The sequence below is a fragment of the Humulus lupulus genome, chromosome 4, assembly GCF_963169125.1.
Source record: "Humulus lupulus chromosome 4, drHumLupu1.1, whole genome shotgun sequence".
NCBI classification, from domain to species: Eukaryota; Viridiplantae; Streptophyta; class Magnoliopsida; order Rosales; family Cannabaceae; genus Humulus; species Humulus lupulus.
This window is the reverse complement of record NC_084796.1, coordinates 231745861-231760734: the sequence shown is the minus strand read 5'-3', so window position 1 is coordinate 231760734 and position 14874 is coordinate 231745861. Positions and strand designations below refer to the sequence as shown.

Genomic DNA, 14874 nt, shown 5'->3' with positions numbered 1-14874 from the left:
GGGGAAGAATGGAAGTTGTACAATATCTATGGGTCGCTGCATCACTCGGAAAAGGAGGAATTTTGGTCTAAAATTGGCAGGAAATTGAGAGGAAATAGAGAGCCAGTTGTCTTAATGGGAGATCTAAATGGAACATTACGGAATGATGAGTGCATAAACTACTCAAAACCAAGCAATACGTCCATGTATTCTTTTGATCACCGTCGAATGGTGGACAATGTTGGGCTAATTGATCTTGGCAACCAGGGACAGAAGCTTACTTGGTATAAAAGACACACCTTAGCAGACAAGGGGTTATTTTTAAAGAGAGGAAGGTTGGACAGGGCAATTGCTTCCACCGATTGGCGATTGCAGTTCCCTTCTGCGATTGTAAAGACCATGCTAGTAGGGGTGTCAGACCATTGTCCTATTTTGCTAGACACCACAGGAGTAAACTTTTGAAGAGCTAGCTTCAAGTATGAAGCCATGTGGGCTCGAGATCAAAGGAGTTTTTGGGTTGTGTAAAATGCTTGGGCTAAAAAGTTGCATGACAATCCTATGGTTAATTTCCACTACAAGCTCAAAAGAACTGGTGCAGAACTCAAATAATGGAGTAAGGAGCAATTCTAGAAAGTCAAAAAACAGGTGGAGGAGGCAAAAGCCAAGTTGCAGGAGGTCGTGCAACAATCACCTTATAATGTTCTCAAGAATGAAATATCAAGAAGCTCACTAAATGAAGCTCTTCAGAGAGAAGAGTTGTTTTGGAGACAAAGATCGAGAGTGGCATGGCTAAAGAATGGGGATTGATGCATTAAGTTCTTTATGGCATCTACCATTATTCGCAGAAGGAAGAATTACATTGAGCATCTGAAAACAAACGAGGGGATTTGGATTAGTGAACCAACTCGAATACGAAATATGTTCCTAAAGAGATTCAATGATACGTTTCAGAAGAATTTAGAGAGGCAGCAAAGTTCCCTATCCTATCTAATTCGACCAAGTCTCTCTTGGGAAGACAACTCACAACTCAATGAAATCCCGTCAACGAAAGAAGTATGGAGGACTATTGCCTAAATGGAGAAAGACAAAGCTCTTGGGCCTGATGGAATGTAGGTCTCTTTCTACCTTCACCATTGGGAAACAATGAAAGGTGATGTGATCAACATGGTCAGACACTTCTTTCTAGAGAACGAGTTGCCTAGATCGATTAATGACACTAGCTTGGTTCTTATACCAAAGGAATGTCCGACCATAGTGAATGATTTCTGACCCATAGCACTTTGTATCGTGTCATACAAGATAATCTCAAAGCTGATTGCTATTAGACTAAAATGTTTGTTACTAGGCTTAATAGCACCAACTCAGGCAGCCTTTGTTCAGGGAAGATTCATTGCTTAAAACACTATGTTAGCAAAGGAAATCATGGACTCAATGGGAAAGAAAAGAGGCAAGAAAGGATATATGATGATCAAATTGGATATGGAGAAAGCATATAACAAAATGGATTGGGAATTCATCATTGAAGTTCGGAAAGCTCGGGGGTTTGATGCTCATTTCACAAATTGGAAAAAAAAAATTGCATCTTAGTGAAAGAAATGAAAATTCTGATAAATGGTACGATAGCGAGGTGGGTTAGACCATCTTGTGGAGTAAGACAAGGAGATCATTTATCTCCTTTGTTGTTTATATTGGTTGCAGACATTTTGTCAAGGCTTATTTTCTACAAACACGAGTAAATGTCTCATATAAGATTTTAAGATTTCGAGAGATGAGCCAGCTATCAGCCACTTAATGTTTGCAGATGATATAGTTTTATTCGGAAGAGCAACAATGAAAGAGGCTAAAAGCTTTACGGAATGGAGGCTAAAAGCTTTATGGAATGCCTAACTCAATATTGCAAGTGGTCTGGACAAGCGATAAACTTCCAAAAGTATTCAGTTTATTTCACGAATGTTGTATCAAGGCAAAAGGCTATGAAAATTGCTGATTTCTTAGCAATGCAATGCATGAAAAAAGATGCAGTGTACCTTGGACTCCCGCTTTTTACATCATCTAGAAGAATATAAGACATGAAATTCTTAACGGAGAGGGTCCTGAGAAGGGTTCAAGGATGGAAGACTAGATTGTTATCCAAAGCTGGAAAGGCAACGCTAACCCAGGCAGTAGGCTCATCACTTTCCTCTCATGTTGTGGTATCTGATGTGATCCCGGTCTCTATTGCAAATAAGGTTGACCAAACACTCAGGAACTTTGGGTGGGGAGACTCGGATGAGAAGAGGAAGCTTCATACTATGGCGTGGCACAAGTTGTGTAGGCCCAAGCTAGAAGGGGGACTGGGGTTGAGAACAACAACAACCATAAACAAAGCCTTCTTAACTAAGTGGGCTTGGAAAATCCTTAATGAGGAGAACAACCTTTGGAGCTCAGCCATAAAGGAAAAATACATTAAAGGAAGGGATTTTATTGAGATGAATGGGAGCAGTGGCAACTCAATAATGTGGAAAGCCACTCTTCAACTATAACTATCCTATTTAAGGGTCTGTGTTGTTGAATTGGGAATGGAAACACAACTTCTATTTGGTTTCGCCCCTCGGTCCCTAGTGGAGTTTTGCAACCTCAACCAATTAAAGATGCTACACGTGGATTAGTTGGGTCAAAGAATTCATAAACAACCAACAATGGGACGCTTGGAAAATGTAGGAATTGGTTTGCAGAGGCTGATGCAAAGCGAATTCTCAATATATCGCTGCCACAGTCAAACTCGGAAGATGAATGGATGTGGATTGGAGAACCAAATGGGAATTTCTTTGTGAAATCAGCTTGCAGAATAATAAATAAATATGGATATGACACTTGATAATTCAGTTTGGAAGTGGATATGGCGGGCAAAGATGCATAATATATCTAAAATGTTTTGGTAGGAACTCATCACTGATGGTTTGCTAACAAGATCAAAGATTAGTTCTTTGTTTCAAATTGACAAGAATACTTGCCCACTATGTGAGGAATAAGAGAAAATCAACTTCCATGTCTTGTGGCAAGGCTCTTATGCAAGTGTGGTTTGGTTTGGTATGTGTTGGGGTATTGGGCCAGCTTATACATAAGCAAAGGACTGGAAGCAATGGTTACACATTACTATATGGTGCGGCAATCATTATGGAACACATGTGGAGAGAAAGGAATCTAGTGGTGCATGGGAGTTATTAACAATGCCACACAATTAGCTACAAGAATAAACTATAAACTGACGTAGATAAAGGGGAGGGAGGAGTGTAAAGTATTCATGGGAGAATCTTGGCTCCCACCCCCTAAGGATTGGATTATGTGCAACACAGATACTTTAATGGGTAATACTAGCTCGGGTGTGGCTGCAATCTTTAGAGACAACAAAGGCAGAGTTGTGAGTATCAAGACAACCATTATCCACCATACCGAACCTTTATTGGCAGAGACGGTTGCTTTGGCTAATGCAGCTCAAGCAACAAAAGAGGGAACATGCATAAATGCGGTCTACCAAAGTGACTCAGTGCACGCAATTGAGGTTGTAACAGCAAAATATATCAAGGTAGAACTTCGGGCACCAGTTCAATGGTTTAAAGAAGCAGTCAAAGAGATGGAAGTTTGGGACATCTAGAAAATCCCAAGAGAGTACAGCCTTGCGGCGCACAACACATCCAGATGGGCTAGACTCAACCAATACCAAGGTGTCATTCAACTGGACCAATTCAACAAAGATCTTCTTAATGATTATGAAGAGGTGGTAGCTACCTCAGGAGGCCTGACTAAGGGTAGTAATCAAAGACAGGGCTTTTAATTACTAGTCTTTCTTGTTGTAGCATAGATTAGTGTTGTTGTTAGTTATCCTAGTTTTACTAATCTTAGTCGGTTTCTAGATGTTGTTTAGACGTTTGTATTGGGAGGTGGTTACCTCTTTGTTGTTTTTTAATCTATCGTTGTCCTTGTTAGAGACATTTTCCCTAAAAAAAAAAGTTAGGTATAAAGTAACTTATTTTGTATTTTTTTTTTAATACTCAAAGAGACTACAGTAAAACCTCTATATAAAAATATCTTATATACTAATTACTTCTATTTTATTATAAAAAAAAATTGTTCCAATTTGTACCACTTATAAATAAGAATAACATCTAAAATATAATTAGTTATACGTTTTTTAAATCCCACTTTAACAAATTATACTTTTGTACTCAAATGAGAAAATAAAATATTTATTCCATATTTGAATTACATAAATTACTATTAAATATATAATAGTTTATTAAGGAGATTTTATTATTATTATCATTAAAGTTGATATTTTTGAAATGTTTGGAAATCTTTTTGTGCTGGTACCTCTATTTAGTTAGTTATAACATCTCAATTATAACACAATTAGTTTTGTCTCACAAGTATTCTAAGTTTTTCTGTAGCTATATTTTATCCGTTTCAACTTTACATTTTCTTTTCAAATGTAGAGGCTCGCTAGCTAAATTATATTTCATTATTATTTTATCATAATTATTACTATTTTATTATTATTTTAATAAAAGATTCATATATGGAACCAAAAATATTAAATAATTTTTTTTGACAGCTCTCTATAATAGTGTGTAATTGGATGTGTTAAGTTAAAAGCTTCTAAAATAGCATTTTAGCTATTTTAGTAAGAATTAAACCAAAAAAATAGAGGGCATAATTGGAGTTACTCTTACCACCATAGTCAGCTGTGAACCACTTTTGGTCACCAAAATAAACTTGGTTTTTGTTCGGAATAAAAAAGAAAAAGTTCAGGAATAATTAACATTTGAACAAGAACAGATTTCCCTCTTAACTCTTTTCCAAATTATTCTCAACAGCAAAAAAAGCACACGAGTACAAAAACCATATAGCAATAAAGATGATCCTATTACCACTTTAGTACAAAGCAATAGTTTCAGTTAAAACAAACGATCAAAAAAAGAAAAGATGGTGCAATTTATACATTTGAGCAGCAAGTTAGAGTGTAGGCTCAAAATGCCTAATCAGAAATCAGAACCATTCAAAAAAAGTAAATATATTTAGAATTAAAACGGTTACAAAAACTCAGGAGCTGACAATGCAAGTGTCAGAGACAGAGGCACGAGGAGGCAACTGATGTAGAACACTGGTAGGAGATGAATTGGAGTTGGAGGATCGCAAGGCCTCAGCCAGCGGCCCACCCATTGAGGCCATTGGGTTCGAAGCCCAACCCGTGGCAGCCCAGCCCAACTGCTCACGATCAGAATGGGCTTCTTGGTGGCCCAATTCGCCGTTGCCAGTCGACAACTTCAGCGAAACATCAGACGATGATGGGTTTCCCGGAATGGAAATTGATAAGCTGGTAGCAGTGTTCATGGGGCTCGTATTATTATGATTATTACTATTATTATTGTTTCCTACATTTCCTGATTCTTGATGTGATCTCGGCCAGTCATCAAAGAAGTGCCGGAGTATGTGACCGTCCGATTTGCCGTCGCCGGAGACCTCATTATGGGGTTTAAACAAGTCCTTGTTTTCATTTTTAACATCTGAAGTGTTACTATAATGAAAAAGAAAAAAAAAAGAGAGAAAAAGGTTACTTCGAAAAAGAAGAAACAAAACAAGGGCTTGTAATCAAAAGCAATGGTTGGAACTTGGAGCTAAATTACTACGAAAGTTTGAGATTTTTTATTTTAAGATTTGATACTCATATTTACTTGTCCCCCATGTGAGTTTCTGTCCTAAAAGTATATTTTTTTTAAAAAAAAAATACCCCTAAGAGATTCCACCACTAGAATAACAAGTACCATTTGTCAAAGCTCGAAACCCAAATCAGAGCCAAGTAGATTTAACATTATTATTCTCAAAGTTTCTTATAGACCAAGAAATAGGCCTTCTCCATAACATATTAACCAAAGAAGAAAATCTAATAATAATAAAGTTGTTTTTACCTCCGGTTGTTGAGATGGAGGAGATCTACGGAGGATGATGGCACTGAAAGGGAAAAATGGGCTGCTTTAGAGGATGTTGACAAAGGAGATGGACCGGTGTTGGAAGCTAGAGTCCCTCTGCCGCCGTCCCCGGCGGGTCTTCCGCCAGTGGTGGTGGGTGTGGGGATTTCCACAGGCTTTCTTGAACGATTTCTGCCACGGTGCATGTGGCGCTCGCAGTACTTCTGACCAACCACCACATCTCTTGAACACCGCCACTTCTTTCCATCTGTTCTCCGGCACCGACCAGGTTCCGGATCCATGGCTGTTCTTCCCCAGTAACCTGTCTGTAACACTGCATCCGTAACATTATTGTTATCATCCTCATATAGTTTAATATTGCATATATTATACATATATGATCATAAGTGAAAAACCAATGCTTACTTTGGTTTGGATAATATTTTAGCAATTTTTGTGTACTTATGAATTAAAGCGAGATCTTATCTATAAACAACGTGAAATATTGAAAAGTACAGAGCATACATAAAGAGGATGAACAAACACAATCTTTTATATCTTTCGTACTGAAAAGAAAGACAAATAGAGAAGGCATGAATGTAATAGTAGTAGCATTATTTTGGAACAAAATTAATTAGTGTGGGAACTTACAAGTAGGGGAAGGTTGATAATGGGGATAAGGTTGAAGAGAGTGATGCAAGAAATACGGTGTCGTAAGAAGATTAAAGCTTTTCTTGATGTGTTGAAGAAGCTCAGGAGGAACAGTAGCACCAGCTAACATGTACCTGAATATCAAAGCCTGCAACTCCAGCTCTTGCCATTGGGCCAAACTAAAGTAACTCCCCATTCCTGACAAAAATAAAACCAACCCCATTAATAATAATGAAAAACCCATCAAGGAAAAAACCAAACAAAGAAAGATTTTCCACTAGAAAAATAAAATAAATAAAGGCACAAACTTTCCATACCAGGAAACAAGAAGGAAAAAAAAAAGCATAAAAGAAAGAAAGCATACTTGGGATTCTAGTAGTAGAGGCAGAAGTAGTTGAATCAGCTGAGAACGCTGACAGAGTACCACTTGTGATCATTTTAGTGATGTTTGGTTCAGGTACAAACAGAGGAAGAGGTTCAGAACCAGAAGAGAGCTCTGGTTTCATGTGATGGGTTTCGATAACAAGTTTTGGTATCTTTGCAGAATGTTGTTGGTGATGTTCTGACTCATGCTGCTGATTTCTCCATTGCTTCAGATGGAAGTCCATAGAGAGAGAGAGAGAAAGGGCAAAAAGAAAAGAATAAAGGGTTTAAGATTAAGTTTTAAGACACTGTCTTTTTAATTTGGTTGGGAGTTTATAGCACTATTTTTTGTTGGTGAGCAACCAAAGAAGAAAAAAAAAAGAAGCTTTTCAAGTAGTGAATTGAACTTGTGTGTGTGGGTTATCTTATTATATGTCTTTGGCAGATACCTCACATTCTGACATAAAAAAGCCTGCAAAGTTTGTTTATAGCCAGTGGAGAAGCCTAGGGCACTTGAGATAAAGACAGTCAGACAAGACAGTTGAGAGAAAAATAAATGAATAATTAAATAACTTATTAAAAAGAAAAGATCATGTTACATGATGTAAAGATAAGTTATAGGCTATAGCTAACACATGCAGTCTTTCTCTAGTTTAGTCTCTACTTTCTAGTTACTTACTACTAGTTAATATATTGCTTTGGGAATAACAATACTATTTGGGTGTGATTTTTGAGCAAAGACATCAGCAGCATATATGGGGTTATGAGAAGAAAATTATACTAAAATCCCAAATACCCTTTTTTATTTTTTTTGTCTTAATAAAGTTTACATTTCTGTGTAGAAGAAAAAAAAATTGTTAACCCCCAAATCCAAGACTGAGGCATATGTAGTGTAGGATATAATAAGAGAGAGATGAGCCGACAATGCAGTTCTATGGCAGCCGAGCTCAGGCTTTTATCATTCTCCTTCCAGTGATTTAGCGTCTGGAATAGCTCAAATGCTGGCTCACTCATCCAAGTCTTGTCTTTTAGTTTGTTTTTTTTTTCTTTCCAACTTTGCAAAATTATATTTTGGCACAAAAAAATAGATAAAAATATCAATTTTACAAATTTCGTTATTGTAAGCAACATTAATTCTCTTCATGGTGTTTCAATCTCCAAGACCAATAAGTGGTCCTCTCTCTAACCAATAATTAAGTTTTATCGAATTCTGTTCATGCAATTTTTTTTCTTTCTTTGGGATTATGCATTTCCGGCATGAGAACCCATGCATGCTTTTTGATTATTTAATGTAACAAGGAAAAATAATAAATGTGTACATGGTAAAAATATATTACGAAAAGGGTATTTTTTTATTATTATTTTGTGGGGGAAAAAAAGTAAAAAAGAATAACTTTTACTGGTGTAGCTGTAAACCATTTTTGTTTGATTCAAAAAGTACATCAACAAAATTTGTGGAAGACCTAATGCCAAACATTATAGTATGACACTTAGTTGAGTGGCTATAGAAAAGGAAAAGAAAAACAAAAGAGAAGAGTTGTTCACTTAACTTGTACATTTTTTTTCTGTAGAAGAAGAAAGAAAACTGTACAATGCCACAAACAAAAAAGAAATGGTACGTGTTGGCATCATCTAATGTTAATTAGTGGACCTATCAACTTGGTCGGTTAAAATATATACATATATTTATATCTATCTGTGATAGTCCTAAAAATGTTAAAATACACCTCCATCAGCAGTGGTAAAATACACAAAATTTACATACATATATACAGTAAATCCTCTCACTCACACTGATAGAATACTCACTACTGAAAATAGATTTAATTATTTTTCTAGCATATCCTCATCCTGTCTCTTGCTCCTCTAATATAAATAAATAAATATATATATTATAAATGTAAATGTGTGCGTGCTTAGTTCATATATATTTACAGTGTGTGCTTTTCTTTTAATGTGTTTTTTTTTTTTTTTTTAAAGGAACTTTTTTTTCTTTTTCTTTTAATGTGTTTGAGAGGGATCCAATCCGATTTAATTATCTCGAATCAATCCAGTCAATCTACAAAATATTGGATGTCTAATAACAATTTGATTTGATTATATTTATAAAGTTTATATTAATTGAATTATATGGGATAGTAGGTGAGTCTATGCAAATCTAATTAGGAATCAATTTAATCAAATTATAATTAAAAAAAATTCTATTATTTTCATATATATTATATTAATTATAAATATATTTAATTTTATTATCTTTTTTCTTAATTTTTAGCTTTTTTAAGATGTTATTGTTATTATTTTCATGTTATATTATTATAGTACTTAAGTTATTAGTTTTGATACATTAATAATAAAAATTTAATGAACTTAATATTTCAAAGATAAAATAACCAATGTATTCCAATTATAATTAGATTGTATTGAATTTTTAGACCAAATCAAATTGGATTGGATGATGATTTCTTTAATTGGTTTGGATTGGCTAGCAGTAAAAAAAATTGAATCAAATCGAATGAGAGAACCCTAGCTTGAGATATATATACATATATAATATTATATATGTATCAATATTATATTATTTTAAGTATTTTTATGATTTATTAATTAATTGTTTGTTATTTAGGTATTTGATAACTTTTATAATGTATTATTTTAAATATTTTGTCATTGCAATATTTAGAATAAATATTTCTTATAATCATTTTATTATTTTTATATTTTTGATAAATTTATATTGTAGCTTGTTTTATAAATTTAGATTAGCTTAAAATAAAGTATAAATATATTTTTTTAATTATAAAATATATTTATATTCAACATTATATATGAATAAATATTATGAATATTAAAATATAAAGAGAAAATATTTAAAATGAATTTATTAAAGTAAGTTTTGATATTTTAAAATAAGGAAGTTGATGTAGGGTAATATGATGTAAAATAGAAAAAGTGTAATTTTGGTGATGTAAAATAGAGATAAAAAAATATAATTTTTTGGTGTGTTTGATGTGATATATTACGTTATGTAGTATTGTGTTATATTATAATAAATTGTGTTTTATACAGTATTTTTATATATGTCATATCTTGGGCCGACAGAATATTTGGGCCTAGTGTGAGCCTAGATAAAACCAAGCTTAGCAAGCGCACATTTTCCTTGTAGAAGGATTAACTTCACAACTGCCATTTACTTTTCTTAAATGATACTTCTTACCATCTAATACACAATTAAAGATTTGTACCATTTTTTATTTATTAGTACATTTTAAATGATATTAGTAAGCCACGTAATTATTATTTTTGTTTTTAGTAAAATATAAAATATAATAGTGTAATTAATTATAAAAGTGATATAAATCATTAAGTACATTTTAAATGATGGTGCATCTAATTATCACTAAAAAAACATTTATGTCAAGGACAAAATGTGCACTAAAATAGAGAAGAAAAATGGATTGCAAATTAATATAGTTAGAAAAAGGAAAAAAAAGTTGAAAAGAATTAACAATGTGAGATTGAGCCGAGCCGAGCTGAGCTGAGCCGATGAAATTCTTTGCAGTTGTTGTAGTGTGTAGTAGTCCGGTAACTAGGGCACAAGAAGTGGGACCTACAGCTCTGCGCACCGTGTACACAAATTATGTAGGACTTTATTTGACATAAATACCCCTATCTTCAGCTTATGTTTACCTATTTACCCTCTCGCTTCAGTCTTATCTTTTTTCCCATATTTCTTTTCTTAATTGTTTATTCTTCTCAAAATATTCCTTGTATATTAAAAAAAGTCTTGTTCTTCATGTGAAATTATTTTAGCTTTTAATAAAATAGGTATCTTTCGAATTAATAACCTAAGTCATCATCAAAACCCAACAAATTCATAGGCTCTTAATATGATATAGAGATGAATATATAGATTTAAGAGCATAAATTCAGTGTTATTTTCAAAATGAGTAATTATCCATGTACATACAATTTATTCCAAAATATTACTCATACTTATACAACAAGTCCTGTGATAGGATACCAAGGTATCTAACAATACTTTGATGTTATTTGTATAGTTGAATATTAAGTTTAATATATTTTATTTTAAATTAGAATATATGAAATTTAATATTAAATTATATCAATTATAATCAATGATACGAACAAAAAATTAGTATAGAGAGTAGTACTCCCCCATTCCTATTTATAATTTTAATTTTCATCCCCACTTACTTTTCATCATGGGCGGGGTGGGGAATCTTCTATTAGCGCGGTGAATCCCAAAAAAGAACTTATTTATATTTTAAAAATTATGAATAAAAATCATAAATTATATATAAATTAAAATATTATATAATACTTATGATTTAAAATACTAAATATTATTTGAAATAAATTTTAAAATATTAAAAAAAATATTAATATATTACAATAACACATAAAAAAATATATAAAATACATATAATGTATTACAAAAAAACATAAAAAAATTTAAACGAACTCCATCGAGACAGGAAGTATCGTCTTCGCTCATGCCCCATTTAGTATTTGGAAATTGAAAATTATCTCCATCCTTGTCCTGTTCTTAATTTAGAAGATGATTTTTCAACTCATTAGAAGCAAGTCTCCGAAAGGCCCTGTCCCCAAAAAGAAAATATGTATCCCTAATCATAATATGTTGCATCAAGTAGTATTAAGTATCATTAGTGCATCATAATAATACTCTTATATTAGTGTTGAAGAGCTAACTGTGTATAAAAGAATTTTTTTATTACCATTATTTTTCAAATTTTATATTACAATAATTTTTTTATTGATTAAACATGAAAATTATAAACAAAAAATTAGTGGAGCTCAAACCTCATACCAAGCTCTGTTATAGTTCTTATAATTTGGTGGTACCTATCTTACATTTAATATGAATATAAAGAGTAATAGACATTACAGCTTATTTATGTTTATTGAAAACAAAAATAAGGTTAGTAATACGTGTAGCAGTCATATAAATATACATTGTACGTGGGTCTGGTAAATGTGTAATAAAAATAATTGTCACTATCACAGATTTATTAATGTGTATTGAATAATACCCTTTTATGCATTTAATATTTGAGATTGATGAGTCTTTGCATACCAAATCTAGCTACTTCCCATATAAGTGGTAAGTGGGTAATAAAGATGGGAAAAGAAGGGTGTTTTGGTAAAATGAGAGAAAGCTATGAAAGATGAGGCAGAAGTAGAGACAGGCATATCAGAAAAAGTGTCAGAGAAGAGCAGAGGTGTGGTGGGAACCTGATGGAACATAACAGAGGAGAAGAGAAGAAAAGAGAGTAGTGTAGATAAGCAACAAGTGGTGAGGGTTTTGTTTTTTATTGTGTCTTAAATTCAATTCATGGTCCAACATATCTCAACTACTACTTTTTTTCATCTCATTTCATTACATTCCATTCAATTCATTCCCCTTATTATGTACCAATCAAAACACTTTCTCTAACCAACTATTTTATTTAAGATTTTTTTAAAAAAATATTACTAATTAGGAATTATGAAGGATAATGGGTAGAAATAAATCATTTATAATATTATTTTGTAAAATAATATTATTTTGATAATTTTTATAAAAATAATTTCTATTTGAAATTCAAATTGGTTATCTAGAATTTCCACGTAATATCGGAGGTCATTTTATAAAAAAAATATCACAAAATTGTTATTGTATAAAGTGAGTATAAAATAAATGTTATTTTGCAAAATCTTATAAAAATAGCTTTCCAAGAGGTTCTAAAATATTTTTTATATATTTAAAAACTAAAAAAGCAACTTCTTATAAAATTAACCAAGTGTCATAATGTTTCATGTTTGTTGGGATGGTGTGAAGAATTCAATCACATAATAATAAAAGCAACATAATGTGAATTTGGAAAAAGAGATATATCTAAGTTCATCTCTAATGGTAATTTTAAATTCATTTTTACTTTATGTTGAAGGTAAAATCATTCTCTAATCACACTTCAACTCTATCATCAAAATAAAAAAATAAAAAATAAATGTATTTTTCAACTATATTAATAAAGATGTCAGTATTCATTTAAAGTTAAAGTAAATTATTATAAAATGATTATTTTATTAATATTAATATTAATAATTATATAATATTGATTGATTGATTAATTAAATTGATTATTGATGATTATAAAAATTAAAGAAGAATATTATTTTTTGAAGTAATGAATTAGAGATGGAATAGTAATTTAATGTTATAAAATAGTAAAATGAAGTTAAAATTGATTTAAAATAGAATTTGGGTTGGAGATTGGTAACGGAATGAATGATCCTTGTTAATAAAACATGTCTCAGTAGTACAATATATCTCGCTATCTCGGATTCATAAGACAAAATTTGTCAAGAAAAAAAAGAAAAGATATTATCCAACGAGGCATCCCAACTAAGTAAAAATAAATATTTTAAAATAATATATCCTCAATTAAAACCATTCATTTCTGAAATATTCTTTGCATCATTAATAAGAACGACATTATTCGTTGTCCTTCATTCATATTCTTACCTTTAATATATTAAAAGTATATATATATATAATCAATAAGCAAAAATATTAACTGACACTGGCAGGTGAGTAAAATATGTACGATTGGAATGGACTAAATATATCATTTAACACCACCTTCAAAAAAAAAATTTGAGTGGTCGTTTAGCATGCAAGAAATGAGAATTTGATTATTTTTTTATATTTAGTATTTATTGAGATATTATTAAAATATTATCTTAATGTTTTGTATATATATGAATAACTGTGAATTTAAGAATTAGATTAGAATTACATCTCTAGTTTCCTTTTTTCTATTCTTTTGTATATATATACGATTAAAATATATCAATAAGATCAAGTCATTCACGATTTCTTCATGGTACCAAAGCCACATGGCTAAGACACACGATCGGCAATGGCTGACGGTAACGATACCACTATGGTTGGATCTTCGGTCAATGGGCAAAGAAACTCTTCGAATGATGCAGCCACCACGTCCAACACTGCTGCCTCTCTTCCTCGCCTAAGTGCAACACAATGGCAAACTATCGCTACTATGTTTGGTAATACTCATTCCTCTATCGAATAATTGGGTAAAGAAATCTTGAAAATTTAAGCTAAGATTGGCTCGAAATAATGAGAAAGTCATCTCAAATAATTCAAGCCATTATAGGCTCGAAACATCGAGATAAAGCACACTTAAAGTGGGTAGTTAACTTCGGTTTTGGGTTGTCCCGATTTTCTAGAGAAAATGGGCAGTTATTGTAACGTCTCAAATTTTCTTTTAAGGCTGAGAGCCTTGATTACTGTTCCAGGAGGGCATAATCAGATTTATATGTGGAGTTAATCAAATATATGTGTGATTATGTGGTATAAATAATTTATATGGTAATGTGAATAGTTATGCATGTTTATGTGTCTGTTCTTGTAAATTGGGGCACATTTGTAATTTTTGACCGGTTGAGGATATATTTGTAATATATATGATTTATTAGTGAGAACACAATATTATGGAGATATATTTGAGATGTGTGGTCCGAGGCGATCCTAATGAATGGATTAGCGGAATAGTCACAATGGGGTTAAATACTCGGCTCGGGGTGAGCCTAGGGGTATCTCGGTAACTTAGTGCATAGTCGAGATTTATTAGGTAACGGGTAGTTATTTGGTGATTATTTGGGTATGTCGTGATTAATCAAGAATTTATAAGGCAATTTGAGGACTAGCGAGAAATGGGGCACAAAGACGTTTTGCCCCAAGGGGCTTTGATGGGAAAGTTGTACGGCAGGGGTATAATAGTCATTTGGCTTGGGATTAGACTTAAGGCCCGGGGTTCAAGCAATTTCCTTCCCCCACGTTCCTTTTTCTTATACTCTCTCTCTCTCTCTCTCTCTCTCTCTCTCTCTA

General features: G+C 32.4%; 1 protein-coding gene across 1 annotated transcript; it reads right to left on the bottom strand.

Moving 5' to 3' along the window:
• Positions 1 to 4795: 4795 nt before the first annotated feature.
• LOC133831301 (growth-regulating factor 4-like) lies at positions 4796 to 7361 on the bottom strand. The gene is made up of 4 exons (XM_062261549.1): positions 6940 to 7361; positions 6576 to 6773; positions 5925 to 6258; positions 4796 to 5533 (listed from the first exon to the last, which is right to left on the bottom strand). Exons 1-4 carry the CDS (start codon positions 7181 to 7183, stop codon positions 5059 to 5061), a joined length of 1251 nt encoding a protein of 416 aa, XP_062117533.1. The 5' UTR covers positions 7184 to 7361; the 3' UTR covers positions 4796 to 5058.
• Positions 7362 to 14874: the final 7513 nt, after the last annotated feature.

Excerpts from the sequence above, each read along its gene's own strand:
- LOC133831301 (XM_062261549.1), bottom strand. The coding sequence starts at position 7,183 with ATGGACTTCCATCTGAAGCAATGGAGAAATCAGCAGCATGAGTCAGAA. Across the intron at positions 6,774-6,939 it reads CTCTACTACTAGAATCCCAA|GAATGGGGAGTTACTTTAGT; the intron begins GTATGCTTTCTT and ends TATTTTTGTCAG. Across the intron at positions 5,534-5,924 it reads CTCCATCTCAACAACCGGAG|TAACACTTCAGATGTTAAAA; the intron begins GTAAAAACAACT and ends TTTTCATTATAG.